This window comes from Diplotaxodon limnothrissa, linkage group LG17 (assembly GCF_057381915.1).
Source record: "Diplotaxodon limnothrissa isolate DT_005_m linkage group LG17, D_limnothrissa_male_GT1.1, whole genome shotgun sequence".
Classification (NCBI taxonomy): Eukaryota; Metazoa; Chordata; class Actinopteri; order Cichliformes; family Cichlidae; genus Diplotaxodon; species Diplotaxodon limnothrissa.
The window spans coordinates 17,119,959-17,141,355 of NC_140612.1; the positions used below are offsets into that span (position 1 = coordinate 17,119,959).

The following is a 21,397-nucleotide window of genomic DNA, read 5'->3' on the forward strand; positions in this document are numbered from 1 at the left end:
ATGTTCGCTTGGGCGCAGCGTGCAGCGCCGCTGCACATGGAGCGCTCGGGGCGGCCGCCGCTGATGTTGCTCGGTCTGCTACTCCAAATCTGTTCCGCCGTTACCACTGATCGCATGAACTCCGACCGGTACGCGGTCTACTGGAACAGCTCCAACCCTAGGTAAGACCCAGACTGGGCTTTTACACAGAGTGGGTATTGAGTAGAACACGGGAAGTGCCAGAAATCATCATTAAAGGAGGGGAAATAAATGGGACTCAATATTATAATGATCCTTTGCGCAGTCGGTGGACATAGTTTGTAAAAAGCAAACAAAACAAAACGCTTATGTTAACAAAGCTAACAAATGTTAGCTTTGTTAATGAAAGCGAGTAGCAGCAGCATGGCAGGGCTGCATGTTGAACTGTCCGAGGTCACACAGCCAGAAAGTGAGTCCATTATCCGCATCTGAAAACTTTCTGGGGCTGTAACAGAAACGTTTGTCAAAAGGGAGCAAAACGGTTAGAACCGTAAAATTTGTCTCAAACAAATGACACTGTTCAGTAGATCAAGATTTTTAATAAATAAACCGCAGGTGCGCTTTCAACATCCATACTACCGTCATCCAACATCCATTCTCCCAGTCTTCTGACAGAGAGCACAATGCCAAATGAGCTACATAAAATATATATCAAATAATTCGTGTATGCCGAGAGTGAAGGCTGAGCTGATAAACTAAAGGAATTTTGTAGAATGTGCACATGTAATTTCTAACGACTGTCCATGGAGCTTAATATAAATTTTGTTGCCGCAATGTCAGCAACCTCAAAGAAAAAAACGTAATAAAATAAAATGCCAGTGAAAGCTATTCTCGGTTCAAGGGGTCTCTAAATTTCTTTGTTTTGGTTTTTTCAATATTTAGTTTACAGAGGAATCAAACCATTTGACTCTGCAATAACAAGATGTGTTCTGTGTTCTGCTGTGTAATCAGCAGCTGTTTTGTTAGCTGTGATCTTTTCTTCTGCAGGATTATACAGACCTCCTTAGATCTCTTTCGCTTTTCAGCAGTTGGTTGGACAAAATATCTGAACATATGAAATGCTTTAAACATTTTCTGACATTTATTAACAACATGATTCATGATAATTGTTGTCAGTATAACTTTTTTTTTTTTCAATCAGTCATTCCTCAATGAAAAACAAGACAAGAGAAACAAGAGAATCCACTGCAGCTTTGCGGTTGACAAGTTAAAGTTGACACCTTGTAATCCAAATATTGGATTACAGTAAACACGATAATCAAAAAACTGAAATTTTGGTCACAATTTTGTTTTAAAGATGTGAGTAATGATAGGGGTATTATAAAAGTCTGCCTGTGTCAAAAACAATTTTGATCTAAATAAAAGTCTAAATAATCACAGTTTCTATTTTCATCTCCTTTGATGTTTTTGCTTTCACACACGAAATTACATGTGAACTCAAATCTTAATGTGCTTTTCACTGATGGTTGTACAAAAATTACGTTTGGGGAAAGTAAATTTGTTATATAATTTAAAGTTTTGAAAAAAATATATGGACTGAATAACTTAAAATGAAAGTTGCAGACAGTGAAATGTCTTTCTCTGAGAAAGGTCACATAACCTTAATGTTAGAAATAACTGCAGTTACCACAAAATACAGACAAAGAAAAGAAACAGACATCCTAAATGAATGTGTTAAATGTCCAGAGTGGTAAAACTGACCCTGATTTGACTAACTGTGGAATAATTTCTCAAGTTGTTTTTCAGTAACATTTTCAAGACTTAGGTGTATTATGTGCCTGGCAGCAGAGCATTGATGACTGTCCATTCTGTCTTCTGATTGGCTAAATGGTATCTGAACAAAGCAATAGCAACGTGCAGTGTTCGCAAATCATTGTAATATTTTAGGGATTTATTTTCATTTTGAGGTGTAAGAGAAAGAAAAATGTTCAGATTTTACTTTTGTAAATTAAAAAATGAAGAGTTTAAGAGATGCTGAACAGAAATGTTATTGAAGAGGAAACATGTCTCACATTTCAGTTCTCAAAGAGAGCCTGTAGCAGGAAAAGCTCTTAGATTCCAGCCTCATAACATGTTTCCATATGCACATGCTGTTTGCATCTGGAGGACCATATCTCAGGTTTCCAAGTGCATGATCTGCGCTTTAGTGTCCTTATAATATTCCTCTAATAATTGAGGAGTAATATTCCAGTTTGGCCAGTTTATTATAATTTATGCTTTCACTTGAATACCAAAATATTTTAAGTGATTCCTTTAATTTGAAAGGTCTCAAAGTGTACAGTTCTGTGAATTTAACTTTGATCTAAATATCACTTAAACAGTTGAGGTGTAACAGTAAACATGACATCTAGGAGACAAGGTTGGCCAATGACAATATGGCGTGTTCACACTGCAGAGAAAGATTTCAGTGACGATGGAAAATTACAGAACAAAACGCCTTCACTTCTTTCTTTGTAGAAGGGAATTTATTACATGTACAAATATGTGCACTTTTCCCACATGTTCCAGATGTGATTGAAATTTTGCCAGAGTTGATATTCTGGCATGTTTTGGGGAATCGCAGCTTTGCTGAGCCAAGAATGACATCAAGGCTTTTGTTCAGTTTTTTTGAAAAGACATCCCCAAAAGTTCCACATCTTGGGGGGCAAGAATCTGAAAATGTTTGAGAAATTTCCACAATTTTATAGGAAAAAATAAGAAAATATTCCTCAGCATTTCCTCTCTTGGCTCTTTTGGTTATTGATAACGAAGTGTTTTCATCTCCAAATATCATTCGTTATCAAACTTTTAGTTTTTTAGAAGATTAAGTCATATTTTCTGTCCTTCCAGAAAATCTGACATTCATTTGCTAAGGTAATCAGAGGAACATGTGTGCTAACATTTGTACTAGTAATTTATTAACAGTTCACGTTATTAATCTCCGTTTTGGTTTTTCTTTCAATTTTTTGTAAATTAAACATCAAAACAATAAATGTCCAGTGCAACCTTGTTGATGTCTTTTCATCCATTCACAATTCCAAAATCACAAATATTCAGTTTACAATTACATGACACAAAGACAGGAGAACAAAGAAAAACAGGAAATTGTGTCATCTGAGAGGCTGGAATACTGCAATATTCAGTCTTTACTGGCTAAAAACTGATCGAAATAATCAAATGCTTTTTTGTCAACTGATAAGTAAAATTTTTTCATCAAATAACACTTGCCGAACGTCCCGTGGTGTAATTAGTATGCAACACGAACACTAAAACAAAAGTGGACGTCGAGGCGACGACATACCTGCTGCTCAGTCTGTGACTTTTTGTCAGACTTGGGGACAACTGTGGGCTTTTTGTAGCCATTTCCCTCAATGCCGGGTTTCAAAAATGTCCTTTCACTTCAGCTCTCATGACTCATCGAGTGACGCTACTGATTAGTCAGTTGGTGGCATGCAGTCTGACGACGTCACATTTATTATCTACCTTAAGACCTGGATGACCTCAAATTCCCTGCTTCTAAAATCAGAAAAAACTGAGAATATTGTACTTGGGCCTTAAACATGGTATCTAACTAGGTATCTAACTAGATACTGACTTTAAGTGAGATTACTTTGGCCTCCAGTAACACTGAGGAATCTCGAGTCATTTCATGTATTATCATGAAGATATGTCCTCTAGCTGACCAAGCGACTATTTTTTTTTTTTAACCACTCACAACCAGCCAAGGGAATGTTCATTTTTCTTTGGCAAGCAACAGTTGCCAGGCAGTCGCCAATTGGCCTCTATGCCTGTGTGACAGAGGCCTAAGTTCAGAATCAGAAATGGAGCATGTGGAGTGAATGGGCGACCAACTCTGACAGGGGGGGCTCAGATCAAACACAAAAAAAACAAAAAAACAAAAAAAAAACCACATATGTGACCTTCTTGAATAAACCTGTACACTGTGCAACCTTTACAGGCTACATAACAAATTTAAGAATAAAGAACCTGCTTTAAATGGCATCATGATACAGTTTGCATAATTACAACCATACACTCACAATGGAATTAGTAAGTGAGGGAAGCTATGAAGAGAAGTGGAAAGACAGTTGGTCCAGATGACATACCTGTGATGTGAAGAGCTCTAGGAAAGAGGGCAGTTGGCTTTTTAACTAGATTAAGACAGTCCAGGAGATTGAGAGGATCCCTGACGAATGTACTGCTATAGAGTTTGAGAACAAGGATGATGTGAAGAGCTATAGTAACTACAGATGCATAAAGCAACTTGGAGTTAGTATCTTTTCCAAGGATATTTGGCATGCAGGGATCGAACCACCAACCTTCCTGGTAGTAGATGACCTGTTCTACCTCAGTTACAGAGAGGTGACTGTCGTATAGTTTCATGTGGAGAGAGAACAAGAACTGTGGCCAACTACTTGTGTTTAAATAGTGTCTATATGACATGAGGGGTACTTCTGAAAGTCTGACCTGTGAAGGATCATAAGCTCCAAAAATAATGTCATTGTCAATCATGCTAGTTACCTCGATTGCTGTAGAAGCACTAAAATACTGAACCATTAACTTGAGCTGCAGTAACTTATTGGCAATGTTGGTCTTTAAACATTTCTTTAACAAATGTAAAAATGTATCAGTACACGCTTTTTCAACAACAGTATTCAGCTGATGAGGTGCAGTCACCAGGATCCCCAAAGCTCATCAATAACACAAATGCTGCCTATGTTTATTATTATAAAAATATTATAAATAAAGGCAATTATTATTAATATGAGGTGTTTAGTACAATCAGTATTATAAATTAAGATATGTTAAAAGAGGAAAAATGAATAATCTAAAGATTAATCCATTAACGTTGTTGCTGGATAAGACGAGAGACAAGCTCCTCTTGTTAAACATAGAATATAACTGCTATGAAACTTTAGATGCTAGTTCAACCTGACTTAATAGTTGTAATTTTTGGTCTGTTGTGTTCTCAGCTCACTGAATCCTTTTGTGTAGATTTGCTGCAGTTTTCTGTAACCACACTCTCTCCTCATACTGATGTGAATAGGCGATATGGCCTAAAATCCATATCACGGTATAATTTGAAGCATGTGCGGTAACGATATATTTGCGATATATTTTCTTCTGTATAACGTACTTTACACAATATAAGGCACACTTAAAATCCTATAATTTTCTCAAAAATCGACAGTGTGCCTTATGTATGAATTCTGGTTGTGCTTTCTGACCTCGAACCAATTTTATGTAGTAAACGTAATAAGTAATCTGGGTCCTAAACACTGTCTTCTTCAGGTCCCAAAGTCAAACGAACACTGCAGCATTACTGAGAATGAAAAACTGTCTTAATTCTTTCATCTTTAATAAAATAATCAGCGTTGCTGCTTTACCAGGTGTAACAATTAAGTTTAACATCCAGGCATCCATGAAAACAGAATTTATTAAATTCAACGCAGTTAGAAGTTAACAGGAAGTTAGCTCGCTAGTTTCCACCTAAACATGATATAGCATGTTCTGACTGAGAAATTTCTGAAAAAATAACATAAATGAAGACAGAAAACTAAACAGCGGTGACTTTTGTAGGATTACTGAAGTCGGACTAGCTGGTATATAATGTTGTGCTACGTGATTGCTAGCAAAACAGCTACATTAGCATAACATTAGCACAGTGAAGCTGAAGGATGAATGCTAACTTTTTTCCACGTGATAAAAGTTAACGTGAGGGTTTCTGGTGGTTAGGGACAAATGCAATTGCATGGCAGGATGCTATAAATGGACCAAACTTTGACCAAAACAGGCGCAGCTTGATGACGCCATCAACATGCGCTATCGCGGTAGAGCGGTATAGTGAAAATCTCTACCGTTGGCCAAATTTATATTGTTTCTAGCCTATACCGTTTATACCGCCCACCCTTAGTGGAAAGCACTTTCAGTGCTCAATTAGAGTAAAAAAAGGCATAGATTATCTGAGCACCAAGGTTCTTCTTTCCTTAATTCACATGAATACTCCCTCATATATTTTTTCATGTTAGGTTGTTGCCTGTTAGTCCTTCTCTCTGCCTGGTGGAGGAGAAAGGGGAGGTTTTGTTCAGTGAAACAGAAATTTATTTCTGCAGCAGCCATTTTCTTTTGTCACTTAAGTCTAGGCTCAGCCCCTTGTCGTCTCCTTGTCTCCCCTAACCCCTAGCTGTTGCCTTTACCTAGGGTTGCCAACCGTCCCTTAAAATACGGAATCGTCCCGTATTTCGAAACAAAAGCACACGTCCCGTATTGAGCTAATAAGGGACGCACTTTGTCCCGTAATACAGTGAGAATCAAAAGTAGTCTATAAATGTTTATGGAATTAACACTTTGTTTGAAAACATAATTCCCAGCCCCTCTCCTGCTTTGTGACCAATGAGCTGACAGCACACTTATGACAATTCGAGTATGACAATTCAGATTACCGCTCATCTCATTGGTCGAGGAAAGGTCGCTTGCGGAGAAAATACCGGAAGACAACAGATGACCACAACAAGAAGCATGGCCAACAGGGGAACAAACGCCGACACTGCGGTGCAAGTCTCGGATGACAGTACACGTAAAGCTGGGCAAACACTGTGCGATTTTTTTTCAGTCACGTTATTCAGCTCCTGCTCAAACTGCACGATTGACTCGCAGGGGTTAGAAGTTCGTATGTCACGATGTACTCTCACACTATACCGCCCGATGCTCTGATGCGACCTGAGAGCTCACACTGTGCCTCCATAACATGAAGGTTATAACAGAAAATCTGTCGCTCGCTCTCTCTGTCTTTCACTCACACAGACACACCACCACCATCAACTTTGCTAAATTGCTAATGAAAAACATTGATCAGGCAGCTGTGATTGAGCAGCGATGTAGATCCAACTATTTTCACGGTTGTTGTGGTCGTGATAATTTTGTGATGCCACATCGAAAAGGCTCGGATGAGCTTTCCAAAGTTCTACAAGTTGTGCCTCCATCGCTTGTGTCCAGATCACACACTGCACAGCCGTGCTGCTCCGTCTTTTTCACCAACGTTTACGTTTGCGCGTGAGCAGTGTGAGCGCCTGTGGTGAGACCCTCACGAGCGATTGATGATCGGGAGCTGGTCGTGAGGTGTTAATCACTTCTCTTTACCCCACGTATACTACACGACGCACGATGAAGGCCAAAATCGGTCCGATCACTCAAAAATCGGCTCAAAATGGGCCAAAAATCGCACAGTGTGAGCCCAGCATTAGAGCAGCAATGTTTGTTCCCCTCAGAGAAAGGGAAGAATGGGAAAAGGAAAACACCTGGCTGGAAAACGTTAATATGGGCATGTGCAGTGAATATCAGCGCTATGTGGCCAGAAGTGTGATAATATAATTTATTTTGTGTAATAAACAACTGCAAGGATAGATGATTACAACAAATTGATGACTAATACATAAAAGTAATACATAGATGAATAATGATGATGAGTTATGATGCGTAATCATGGGAACAAGCGGGTTTACAAACAGGAGCAGCTGATTAGCATTAGAAAAGCTGAAATAATACCTCAACTGAAGCCAATTGTACTAAATGCACTAAATGTGCACTGTTACAAGAATATTTTTCTTTCTATTGTTTTCTATTATTTTAAGTTAAGCAGGACAGAGTGCTTTTAAAGAAAGATTTACTTATATTCTCAAAAGTTAAGCATGACAGGCTTCTGTTTAAGAAAGAGACCTGTTTTATTGTGTTAATGTTGTCATTTTGAGCTAAAAATAAATGGCTAAATGATCATTTGTTTCACATGTGTTCATATCACAAAGAATAGAATATGCATCTACTTAAATCAACTTCAAGTCAAATGGTTAAAAAAATAATTTCACACACAAAAAAAGAGCTAGAAAATTCACCACACTGGGAAGGGTGAAGACAACTGGGTCGCCCGGCCCTGGCCACGAGGTGTCCCTTATTTATTTTTCAGGGAGTTGGCAACCCTACCTTTACCCCAGTGTCCAGGAGGGGGGCGGCGGCAGAAATATATTTTCCATAATGAGTAAAACTGCAAACTTCCCCAAACTACATTCTTAATCAGTAGTAAGCTCATCATATTTTACAAATTCAGTAAAATAGAACCGGGGAATCTGCAGATCATGTTTTGGTTTTCAGTTTTTGACAATTCCCTCAAAATTCAGCCGGACACACAGGTGGGGGTCATGTTACTTGGAACACTAGAAAATTAGTGTAGGTTTAAAAAGGTTTAGAATTAACAAAATAAAATCCCAAAACTTCAGAATACTGGAATATGTGGACATATTCAATATGCTACCAAAGGTACCAAGCTTCGTATTCTGTTCTCTGCATAAATCAAGGCTCTGAAATGGAGACTGTAATTGTAAAATATTTTAAAATTTGACAGATTTTATTTACACATATACATTCAGAGTCTAGGATGCTTAAGCTTTAAGTCTGGTCTTCTGTGTTTCAGCTTGCAGAAACATTTAATGTTACAACAGAGACTGACAAATTGATAGTACAGGTTTATTTAGAATTCTATCTTTGCAAAGTGCTTTGCTAATTCAAATTAAGTGAAAAAAGTGGCGTCCGTGAAGAAAACGTAATGTAAATACACTGAAAAGGTCAGTATTGAAGCCACGGTGCTGTCTAAAGTATGTCACATAATGAGATGGTGTCGGTACAATGGGTCTCATTTGGCGCTTTATAGGTACTCTATTTTTTCATCTTCAGTAAAGGTTGGGGTTGTGTTGCTGTTTGTCAGACAGATGTGTATTTTACCTCAAAAATCATTTGTTGTACTTAAACATTTTAGTTACACTCAGTTTATAATTTCATCAGTGGACACTAGTTAGACCCAGCCTACGTCGGGGTCTAACTAGACCATTTCAACATGAAAGATTAAAGCCTGGTGTTTGGAGCCCTAATAATAAAAACATTATCATTTGTTTTGTATGCCAGGAAATTGGCATACTTCTTCCAGGTTAATGTTGAGGTCTGTCAGCAGTGATGAGAGCGTTGCCAACTGTCCATGCAGCAGGAAACATGCCTCAATTTTTTTTTCTCTCTTTTGGTTGGTTGGTTGTGTGGACCAATGGCATGGTAGTGTGGCGTCAGCAGGGAGAGGCTTCTGTCAACTGCTCCTCCAGTTATTTTTACATTCTATCCTCTTTGTGTCTCAGCACTTCATCATGCTTTCTGCTCCCAGCTCATGCATTTTAATGTCTGACCCATATTTCATAGGATCTGTGCACACACACACACACACACACACACACACACACACACACACACACGCACCAGGGTAACTTTGAAGTCCTGGCTTGGGAAAAAAAGAAACAAGGTTGTGGGTGAAGAGCTGCAACCTTTCACTGTTGCTGATTAAATTTACACTGAAAAGCAGCAGAAAAACTGTGGATCAGGTTCAGATCAGGAGACGAGCAACCAAAACTGAAGATTTTGGCTTTAATTGCATCATTACTTAACAGCAAATGGGTTGTAGAAAATTTTTTTTAAGAAGCAGATGAGTTTCATCTCGGTTTCTGGAGGATGACTCGGTGGATGAGAGTCCTATCCTGTAACATGATTTACACATTCTGTCTTTGTGTATGAGCATTTACAAGAGAAGAAAATCCAATCTTGTGTTTTTACCAGTCAGGATACCAAAAAAGTTCTTATTTTAAACAAATGAAAAATCATCAGGTAGCATAGGATTGTTTCTTACTGAAGGAAGAATTCCTTGGCATCAGTCTCTCGTTCGGCTCGTTGAGGATTATCTACTTTTATATTGTACTGTGTTTCATTTTAGTGAAAGAACAGGCCGCCGCTTGATATCTGTTGGATAGGAAAATCTAATCACTACTACCATTAAAAATAATCTTAAAAAATATTTCTATAAAATCAAATGAAACATGAATGACTACTCCAAAGAGAGAAAATCTGGCATTTGTATAGACTTGGATAGGGGTCTGCGGTGTAATGCAGAAATTGTTTCTGTAAATCCAATAGTACAAAATATTTTTGAGCTGAAGAATTTCTCTAAATATTTCCAAATAAATAGTTCAAATGATTTTCCCTAGCCTGGCAGATGCTCATAAATTCAAAAATAAAACTACATTTGATTTTGATAAAGTAAAAAATAAATCCTCCTTTAAAACGTCAGTTGAGAATTCAAGTTATTGCAATAGCTTTCATTTGTATTTATCTCCATGTCAGGTTTGGCTATGTTGCAAGTATGATATGACCCAATAGCACAACTAAGAGTCAAAAGAATTAACTAAAGTAGGCGGTTTTATTGCTTATTTTGCTGACTCAAAAAATCCAGGCCAGGGGAAAAGAAGTAAAAGAAAATTACAAGTAAAACACGAGAACACACAGTGTGAGGGAAGGACATGCGCCTCACGAGGAAGGCTGAGGGCGCGCTTTAATAGTCAGTTTTGCTTAGGAAGGTTGAGAGACATGACCCAGATGTATCTGTGTGCCGGCCATAATAAGAGCTCTTCTCCAAATGCTAAGGAAAGGAGCTTCAGTGCTTCCTTTAGCATAGGATACACTGGACCATCCTTTATGAAAGAGGAGGACAACACGCCGTCCCATAATTCATTGCAACAGACTATGTGACCATACGTGAAAACAATAGACATAATAAACAAAGATGCATTGATCAAGTAAATTTTGAATTGTAACTGCATTTTCTATTTCGTGCCATAACCTGTTGACATATTTAGAATTTTTAACAAAAGTTTGTTAAACTCACAGCTGAATTCTGAACAACACATTGCTGGAATAAAAACTGCTTGTTGTTTGCCTTGCATGAAGAATGCATGAATGCTATATGAGCTCAAGATTATCATCTATATTAACTGATAAAAAATGTAAAGGTGCAGTAAAATCAATGTTCATTAGTAATAGTTGCTGTGTTCCAGTCTTTAAGATTAATTTGTACTTCAGGACAGCTGGGATAAGTGATTTCTGTTACTGCAGTCATAGAAATCCTAAACAGGGAGGAGGAAAGGAGTTGCACTGGATCTCAGCAGTAAAATATAACAAGTGGATTTAGATGGCTGACATTTTGTAGGTTGTTTTATAGGCTAGATTTGATATTGTGATTCTGTAATTTCACTTTATTATATTTATATAATTTATATTTATTTATAATTATACTTTACTAACAATGCATTTTAATTTGTTTGCAAAAAGGCAGCTAGTTCACTTCAATAAAGAGAGAGTGTGAAGTAGGCTACGTTCACACTGCAGGCGAAAGCGCATCAAATCCGACTTTTTTGACCCTATGCGACCCATATCCGATCATGGTATGACAGTGTGAACGGCACAAATCTGATATTTTCAAATCCGATCTGGGTCACTTTCGTATGTGGTACTGAATCTGATACATATCTGATGTTTTAGAAAGCGACTGCTGTTTGAACAGTCATGTCGCATTAAATCCGTCTTTTACGTCACTGACTACAAGACAGACGCCAATTAACAGCACCGGAGAAGCGCCCGAGGACGCTTACTGGCCATCCCGTGTAGATGTTAGTGAAACTGTTGGGAAGACAACGTTGGACAAACGTGAACATTTTATTTGTACTGTATAATCTGCAGATTCTGACAGAAATCTGCAACTATCCTTTGAAGCAGCGCTCCTCTAAAACAGCAATAAGCATCATTATTAGGCCATTTGTAAATAACAAAATAACTTTATAACTTAAAGCAAAATTTGGAAACGTAAAGTCCGAAACAAGTCTTTATATTAAGGGCCATCAGTCAAACAATACTGTTTGGTCTGGGTCTATACAGAGCGCGTTGTGTGTGACGTCTTCTTTTGCGCATGTGGGCCGCTTTGAGCGTTCACACTAGAACGCGTTTGCTGTCACATTTTATTTGTAGTGTGAACAAGCAGACAAAAAAATCGGATTTGATCAAAAAATCGGAATTGAGCATTAAGACCTGCAGTGTGAACGTAGCCTATGTAGCTCAAAAATCAGCAGACTCCAAGAGAAGCATGAGGCTGCAGTCTTGCTAACCAAAATAATGCAGCGCAAACCCCAGTTTCATGCAAGTGTTAATTTCAAGTGTTAATTGCCCTGTAAGACATTAGTGCAACATTCCCCACTGTTGACCAAAATATTTTATTACAGAGATTAGAGCATGCTGTGGGTATTAACGGTACTGCAAAGATGTGATTCAAATTATACTGTATCTGTCAAATAGATGGCAATTTGTTAGTGTGTAAAGAGGACCCCCTATTTACACAGTGCACACAGTGCTATGACCAGTTCTGTTAAGATCATACATGCTTCCCTTGGGCAGCATTAGAAGGTATAGCATACAATTTCACCAATATGCAGATGACACAACTTTATCCATCCATGAAGCCAGATAACACACACCAACTGGTTAAAATGCAGTAATGTCTTAAAGACATAAAGACCTGGATGACCTGTAATTTCTTGCTTCTACATTCAGATAAAACTGAGGTTATTGTACTTGGCCCTAAAAATCTTAGAAACATGGTGTAAAACCTGATAATTACTCTTGATGGCATTATGTTGGCCTCCAGTAACACTGTGAGAAATCTTGGAGTTGTTTTTGACCAAAATATATCTTCAGTGTGCATATTAAACAAATAGTAGAACTGCTTTTTTCATTTGCACAAAATCCCTAAAGTTAAAAACATCTTGTATCAGAGTGATGCTGAAAAAGCTAGTTCATGTATTTATTTTTTGGTTGTAATTCATTATCATCAGGCTGCCGTAAAAACTCCTTGAAAAGCCATTAGTTGATTCAAAGTGACTCAGCAAGCGTAATGACAGAAATCGCTCCCTGTAAAATCTAGTATCAAATTTAAAATCCTTCTCATCAGAGCTCACCCTAATTTGGCCCGAGGGTGAGCTCTTGGGGTTTTTTTTTCTTCTGGAGTAATATCCATCACCCCGCAGTCAAAGCCAGATATTAGGATATGTTTTTGTTTTAAAAAGCAGCAGCACAAATTAAGTACAAATTAATCAAAAGCTTGCTCCAAATGTATTAAAAATGTAATGGTTTTTTTTTTAATTATTGAGCTCTGACTAGATCTGACTTGCTGGTCATGACTGTTGCAGAGGTTGCAAAGAAAACTGTGTAAAACCAGCGTGATCACTTGGTGTAAAATCAAGTGACCAGTGAATTTAATTTCACTGCATGTCTTTTGTCTTGTTTCCCCCCCCCCCCGAACTGGTCGTGGTAGATAGCTGCTCCTCCCTGAGCCTGGTTCTGCCAAAGGCTTCTTGCCATTTAAAGGAGGTTTCTCCCAGTATTATTGTAAGCGTTTATCTTGCAGTCTAAAGAGTCATAAGGTGACTGTTGTGATTTTGCACTAAATAAAAGTCAATTGAAAATTGAGTTAAATTTTGCTTGATCAAAAATAATGCAATATATGTTGAACAAACAGTCAAGTGTGTTGTTTTCACATTTATCTTAGAAAATCAAATTTATTTATTTTTTATAGGATAGGATATATTTAGGATATAGTTTGATAATGAAGGGAAGCCAAATGCACCCTCTTTCCAGTCCCTGTCAGTAGTCGTGCTGCAGCATTTTGGATTAACTGGAGGCTTTTCAGGGAGTTTTGGGACATCCTGATAATAACAGTAGTCCAGCCTAGAAGTAATAAGTGCATGAACTAGTTTTTCAGCGTCACTCTGAGACAAGATATTTCTGATTTTAGAGATGTTGTGCAAATGTAAGAAAGCAGTCCTACATATTTTTTGAATATGTGCATTGCAGGACATATCCTGTAATCCAGATCTTTATATCTTGAAGACATTCCTGCAGTATAACTAACTGGTGTGTGTTATCTGGCTTCATGGATGGATTAAGTTGTGTGTCATCTGCATACCAATGAAAATGTATGCTGTGCCTTCTGATGATACTGCCTAAGGAAAGCATGTATAATGTAAACACAATTTGTCCTAGCACAGAACCCTGTGGAACATGTACTCCATTTACATGAACAAATTAGAGCCTATTACATAGATATGAATCAAACCACTGCAGCGCAGTACCTGTAATACCTACAGCATGCTCTAATCGCTCTAATAGAATATTATGGTCCACAATATAATAGTGGGGCACAAGATACTAGCTGGCTGGGCATCCATGGAGTAATATAACTAAGTGGCTGGCATAGAATACAGGAACATTTGTTCTGAGTGTGACCTGGAAGTCCCAAGGTCCTTACGGTTTCGATGAAGGGAATGCCACGCATCGCAAAGTCCAAAATCGCTCATGTGCTGTTTAACTATATTTGTGGACTGCCAACTGCTGTATCGAGCTTGTCGATTTCTTCATCCAGTTCAAAGTGAGCAATCTAGGTCTTCAGAGAGTCACTAAAAAAGCATGAAAGAATGAGGGGCCATATACACTTACAATACAGAACTCTTTGTTAAGTATACATAATTTAATGTATTCTTAAATTATGTAAGTATAGTTAACGAGGAAGCGTGTATGCACTTTTGCGCATGTGTCCTACATGTCTGTGTGCGCTGTGAGGCTGTAGTGGATGTGCTGACGCTGAGCGCCTATGTGTGTGATCGTGTAGATGTGGTTCTGATCTAGCATAGCTGTTTGCCGGTGGAGCCTGTGGGCTCGTTGCTGCGGCCCCCTCTGGCCTTATGGCTGCTGGGTAACCGTCCGGGGGCTCTCAGATGTCTGGGAGCTGGGTGTCTACCATGCCTGCTTCATGTCCTGGGAGGCTATGGTCCACCCACTATTAGTTATTTACACACAAGCGCACTCACAGACACAGGTGTGCACACAAGTGTTCACACAGGTGTACAAACAGGTGCATCTGTGCATGATGCACATGTCATGTATTATTAGTACTGTGTGCTACTCAGTAACATTTAATATTTATTATTCACTGTTACTTTTGCATATGTTGGTTGTTTCTGTGGTTTCCCTACTGTTTCCCTTCATTTTTCTTTCTCTTTACAGTCCCCAGTCCTGTCTATTCTGGTTGTAATAACTGAAAAAACCTTATAAAAATCTAATAAACTATGACTACTAAGGGGACCAGTATAGCAAAAATCATAATGGTCCACTTGGGGAAAGTAAATCCAAACAGGACCCGCCCCCTAGGGTGGTTGCCAATGACCAAGCTAAGATCCTGTGTGACTTTCAGATACAGACAGACAAACTGTGATGGCTAACCAGCCAAACATAGTCATGGTGGACAAGTAGAGGAAGCCATATTGATAGATGTAGCGATACCAAGTGATAGCAACATCAGGAAAAGGTAAAACGAGAAGCTCGAGAAGTACCAGGGGCTGAGGGAAGATGCTGTGAAGATGTGTAGGGTGAAGGCATCACTCGTCTCAGTGATAATTGGAGCACTCGGCGTAGAAACCCCAACCTAGGTGAGTGACTCCAGCAGCTCCCAAGAACAACATCTGAGATCCCTGTCTGGAAAAATGCAGTCTTAGGAACATCAAAGATACTGAGCAGGACCCTTAATCTCCCAGGCCTCTGGTAGAGGACCTGAGCTTGAATGATAACGACTGCCCGCAGTGCGAGTAAGGAGTGTTTTTTTGTTTTTTTTTAATATATAGATATATATCCTTATATCATATATCCTAGTGCAAGATGTATCCATCAGAGCATAAATGTCTGTGGATGTTAGATAGAAAGCACGTAGAAAAAGTACTCGTGTGAATGGTTGAACCAGGCAAGTTGTAAAAAGCGCTTTGAGTCCTTAGAGTAGAAAAGCACTTTATAAGAACCAGTCCATTTACCATTTTAGCAAATTGTCACTTTTCAAATTTATTGACTTTCTCATTGACGAACATGATTTCCAAGTATGGTTCTTTTCTATTTCACATTAAAAGCTCAAACATCGATTTTAATTTCAGATTTTTTAAAGGATCACATTCAATTCAGAAAGTACTGTAATCGAAAACCTCTGCAACAGTGGGAACCAGCATAGAGCAGATATGTTTTACTTTCTTGATCTCTGTTTGACATGGATCCGAAGGTGGATTTTAATGAGGAGCATTTGAATTTTAACAGCAGGGTGGGTAGAATGAAGGCGGTAGGTTGGGGGATGGGGAGATATCTAAATCGGGTTTTTTTTTGTTTTGTTGTTTTGTTTTGTTTTTACACAGAATTTCTCTTAATTTTCATGTATAACTTTCCATCCTTCTCCTTCTATATCTTTTAGCTGTCTTGAACGTTAATTAATGTCTTTGAGTTTATCTCTGGCCAGTCTGGATCCAGCCTCCTCCAACTCTTCATTTTTATTATTTTCCACTGACACCATTTAGCATTGCCGCAAACAACTTGTTCAGTGAAAAAAGTTTTACGAATAAGCATATTTCATTTAGCTTCAGGATTCAGTTCCTATATTTACATTTTAGAAGGAACTCTGGCAGAAAGTCAGAAGAACTGAAACTTAAGTAAGAAATCACAATTACAAGTTAAAAATTAGGGGAATTACTTAAGGGAATCCCCAACATCGTGTGTAGCAGTGCAGTGGGGGGAAATGGCTTGTCTCAAAATTACTCCCAAATTCCCTTGTATTCTTTTTTTGGGCAGGTTGAAATCAGCTAATGTGCTACTGTTTATGGATTTTGCCAAGTGAATTCTTCAAGATCTGTAATGTTATCTTATCTTACTTACAGCATGAAGGTGGAGTTTTAGAAGAGATACTGAAGAGCACCTAAAGCTTAAATTCCACTTGATGACAAACTGATCAAACTAACTTAATGGTGAGCATAAAGACAACTGTCTGTGCCCATTACTGTAACCTCTACCAGAAAACTGCAAATTACCTCCACAAGACAGTTATTTAAATCTATTCACTACTCTTGCAAATCATTTGTATTATCCCCGAATGACTTCACTTTATAACATCTGAAAATGGTAATAACTGTAATATCCTCTAAAAAAATCTGAATTGTATTATTTATTTAAACTTTAAATTTTGTATAGTTTTTAACCCCTAAAATAAATCTTTTTTTCATTTCCTTCTTATTTTGAGTCCTTCTCCATGTTGCAAACAATAAATGCAAATTAACATCAGGGTTTCAGCCAATGCAAAATAATCCCAGTGTCCCATTTAAGGATGTTTTAAATACAAACGCTTTTCTATGACCTAGATGTTCAAATCACAATAACACAAACTATGGAGAAAATTCAGGATTTTTATTAGTCTTCCTAAGAATGAGCATCCTGGTCATCACACCAAGAGAGGTACAGTCCCAAATATTCCCATAAATCAAAGCTTTGCTTTACTGTATTTTAGCCTACGTGTGCTCTGATACAGAAATGATCTGTGCACACACAACATCGTTAACCAGGGGAAATCACCATAGTAACTAGGTTAAATTAACCTATTTTAGACCAGGTGATCTGAGGAAGAGATCACAACAATGTGTTTTTATATCAGTAGGATGGTTTTATGTTGTTTCACTCTTATGCGTCTTTTTGTCGATGCGTGTTCATGCACGCAGCTGGCTGGACTCAACTGATTCTGTGTAGTTGTAATCAGTGTTAGTGCGGTGTTTACATATCAGAGTAAACAAATGATGCATTGTTGAGTTGTCCTCTTTTCTAAGGCTATGTAACCACAATAACAAGTTTATATGCTGTAATTAAACATGATCAATTGTTGGACTGATTTTATGAATAGTCTAAGGAGCTTGGAAAGAAAGCGTCTGTACTCCTTTAAATTAAAGAAATCCATTCGCTTTTTCCAAGCTCCTTAAACTACCGTGACCTGGATGACTGAGAACCTATACAGACAATTTTATGAATAGTTCATAAGTAGTCTATCTCTTGAGGTATATCTCTGTCAACCATATTTCTTGCTGCACTCCCTTGCTGTGTCCCATTATTTATTTTTTTCTTTCCATGAGTTGTCACAAGCATGATCCACAGTGGACTCTCTCCAGTGATATTTGATACAGGAAATGTTAGTTGCATGTTAGCTATCATTTTAACAGAGCAGATGCTTATATAAAAAAGAGAAATTGAAATACTAATCTTGGTTTTAGTTAAGATTTACTATTTTGATGATAAAAAAAAAACACTATTCAAAAAACCCTATTATAAAAACTATTTTCTGTATTTTCTATTTAATAGATACACTAGGAAAAAAAGAAAAACGTTCTCAACCAATGCTAGCAATAGCTACCACTACACACTGGTTCTGTGTAGTAGAATCAGTGTAACGAGTTTTGATTGGCTCTATGTAGTTTTATCTATTGGTCTACTCACTGTCCAGTTTACTCAGTCAAACAAATTGGTTTAATTGGTTGCAGCCAAACAGTCTGAGCTCTCCTTTTCTCCCAGTGTTTTCTTGCAACATGTTCTTTGGTCTCTCAGGTCACTATTTGTGTTATTTTAGTATTTCTTCAGAGCTTTGTGAGTTCGAGACAGAGCAGAAACCTTCTTTAATGTTTGCTGTTATTCATTATGAATGATCTGGAATTCCTGCTCAGAGATGACTCATGAATCATTGAAAGCAGACCAATCAGAGCAGGAAACATTCTGAGTGTGCGTGTGTGTGTGAGTGTGTGTGTGTGTCCATGTATGTGAGTGTGAGAGAGAGAGAGAGAGAGAGAGAGAGAGAGAGAGAGAGAGAGAGAGAGAGAGAGAGAGAGAGAGAGAGAGAGAGAGAGAGAGAGAGAGAGAGAGAGAGAGAGAGAGAGAGAGGCTGTGTTTTCTACATGTCATCGGGACTCAAGGCATATGTTCTATGAAACGAGTTCAACATGGCCAGGCTTTCTTTGTGTTGTCCGACTTGACAGAACCTAAAACCCCAGTCATAAGTAATGAGTATCACAAGAGTAATTATCAACTTTCTCAACCTTATATGAGCTCTATTAATTGCAATTCCACCAATGTTCAATTCAATTCAATTTTATTTATATAGTGCCAAATCACAACAAAAGTTGCCTCAAGGCGCTTTATATTGTACAATGCTGAAGACCTATTTAGATCATGTATAAAAACATTTATACATTTTCTGTGACACAAAATGTATTTCTTTAATAGAAAGTTAAAGTTTACTTGTCTGTTCTGTTGGTCCATGCTCTGCCACTTATATGGGGCCCTGTCATAGAGGCAGCAGCCTAAGCAAAGAAGCCCAGACCTCCCTCCAGTTCATCCAGGGAGCACCGAGGCATTTCCAGGCCATCTGAGAGATGTAATTCTCTTCAGCATGTTTTGGGTGAAATGCCCGAACCTGTGTCACCGAGATGTGGAGGATCTGTGGCTCTATTCTGAGTGCCTCCTGAATGACCCTGTCTCAAACAGAGAGGTAAATCAACAGCTTCACTTTTATGCTCAGCTCTCTGTTCAGCACAATGGACCTATGCAGCATCTGTATCACTGCAGGTAAAAAGGAAAAAGAGCTGCCTTCACCTTCATGACACTGAAAACTCAGCATACAGTCAAATGAAAGTGATAAAGAGAAAGTTCACTCTCTTTAAATGATGTATCAGGACATGATAAAATAATCTGGTCCTAAGCAGGTTTAAATTAAATAAAATTAGGTAAATATAACCTCAGATGAACAACAAAACTTGACATCATCAGAGCTGATCACAAAAAGAGACATTTACAAAGTGATTCACATTTTGAATGAAAGCCACATTGTAAAGATAAGTATACATGTTCCAGCATACAGACACATAGTCAACCACAGGGTCTTAGATTTATCACAACCTACACACTTCCATAAATGCATTAGAAATAAACTAGAGCAGACATTAATGTGAGAAATATTAATGAAAAGCTAACCTACAGAAGGGTAAATTGCAGCCGGGTCCTGCTAATCAAATACACCTGAATAACTGATTATCAGCAGAAGATCTGGCAATTTGCTGGTCTGGAGCATTCAAGTGTTTAACACAATGTCAGGAAGAAAGACATCAGCAATAACCTTAAATTAGGGAATTGTTGTTGCCTATCAGTCCGGGAAAGGTTACAATGCTATTTGCCAAACACAGAAGATAAAATCATAAAAACCTATGCAGGTTTACAATGCCTTGAGGCAGTGAGGGCAACCAAAAAAAGAATTATTAAACAGAACCTAAGTGTAAGCTTAGGTAAATATAATGGCTTTGACTCTGTTTTTGAATCTATGCACAGATGTAATTGATCTCAGGTCAGCAAGCAGCTTGTTCCAAAGAACAGGAAAGGTCAAAGATCTGCAGGTCTGGTTGGATATGATTCTTTATAACAGTACCGATTAGGAGGATGACAAGGTTAAAGAGGAATGGACCAAACCTCACCTGTTAAACCCAGTGTTGGGGAGTAACAGAATACATGAACCACCGTTACGTATTTAAAATACAAAATATGAGTAACCGTATTCCGTTACAGTTACCGTTTTAAAAGGTGGTATTCAGAATACGGTTACTTTGTTGAAATGAATGGATTGCACGGCGGTATTTTCCTGTTTCATAAGGCTATGAATTCTATATTTTTGGTGTCCACGCCAGTGGCTGTACTCCTTTAAATTAAAGAAGCATGTAAATATATAATATATATATGTACAAAGTTGACCCAGACAAAGTAAAGTTAGTTTTCGGCTACGAGCCCGACACGGAACCCGACGTATTAGCCAGAGGTCTCTTTACGGTTTTATGCCTTTACGGTTCGGAGCCGCGGACCTGTTTTATATTTGCGTGGAATAGTTTTCTATATGAGATCGCTGCAAAAAGTGCAGCCTTACCTAATGTCCACCCTACTGTTACTCACTTTATATTAAGATTTAAAAATCTAGTTGGTATTGGTATGGTGAATAACCTTCAGTAAAAGAAATAAATAACACAGCAATAGCACATTCATGTAGTTGTACAAAGCATGATAATATATTAAGTAACCCAAAGTATTCAGAATACATTACTCTCACTGAGGAACGTAACGGTTACGTATACGTTACATGGCCCAAAATGTATTTTGTACTCTGTAATCTGTAGTGGAATACATTTTAAAAGTAACCTTCCCAACACTGGTTAAACCAGCTGAGTCACTAAGCTTACGATGAATGTCTCGATCAGAAGTGTTGAGTGCAATGAGACCAAGAAGAACTAAAACTGAAACTCTGCGAGTCAATGTTGATCTTAAGGACTTGAGTAAAAGCTCTTTCTGTGCTATGGCCAGTTCTAAATCCTGATTGGTACTTATCAGGAAGACTGTGGGATCAAAGATGTTCTTTCATTTGTTTGTAAACATGTTTTTTTTTCTAATCATTTTTGAGGAATGAAAGATTAGGAATTGTTTTAGAAATATTAGTTAACAAGGGGTCTAAGTTTTTTTTTTTTTTTTTTTTTTTTTTTTTTGAGTAGTGGTGTGATTACAGTACATCAGGGAGAAACAGAGTAATATTTACTAAATAAGTTCTAAAACGGTGAGATGC

The 21,397-nt window shown here is 37.9% G+C and overlaps 1 protein-coding gene across 1 annotated transcript in view; it reads left to right on the forward strand.

The window, feature by feature from the left end:
- The window catches only part of LOC146614813 (ephrin-A2-like), a 55,342-nt gene continuing 33,945 nt past the window's right edge, over positions 1-21,397 (forward strand). The window contains exon 1 of the mRNA XM_085375653.1: positions 1-161. Within this exon, the coding sequence (XP_085231779.1) occupies positions 1-161 (161 nt within the window). The remainder of the gene's footprint in view (positions 162-21,397) is intronic.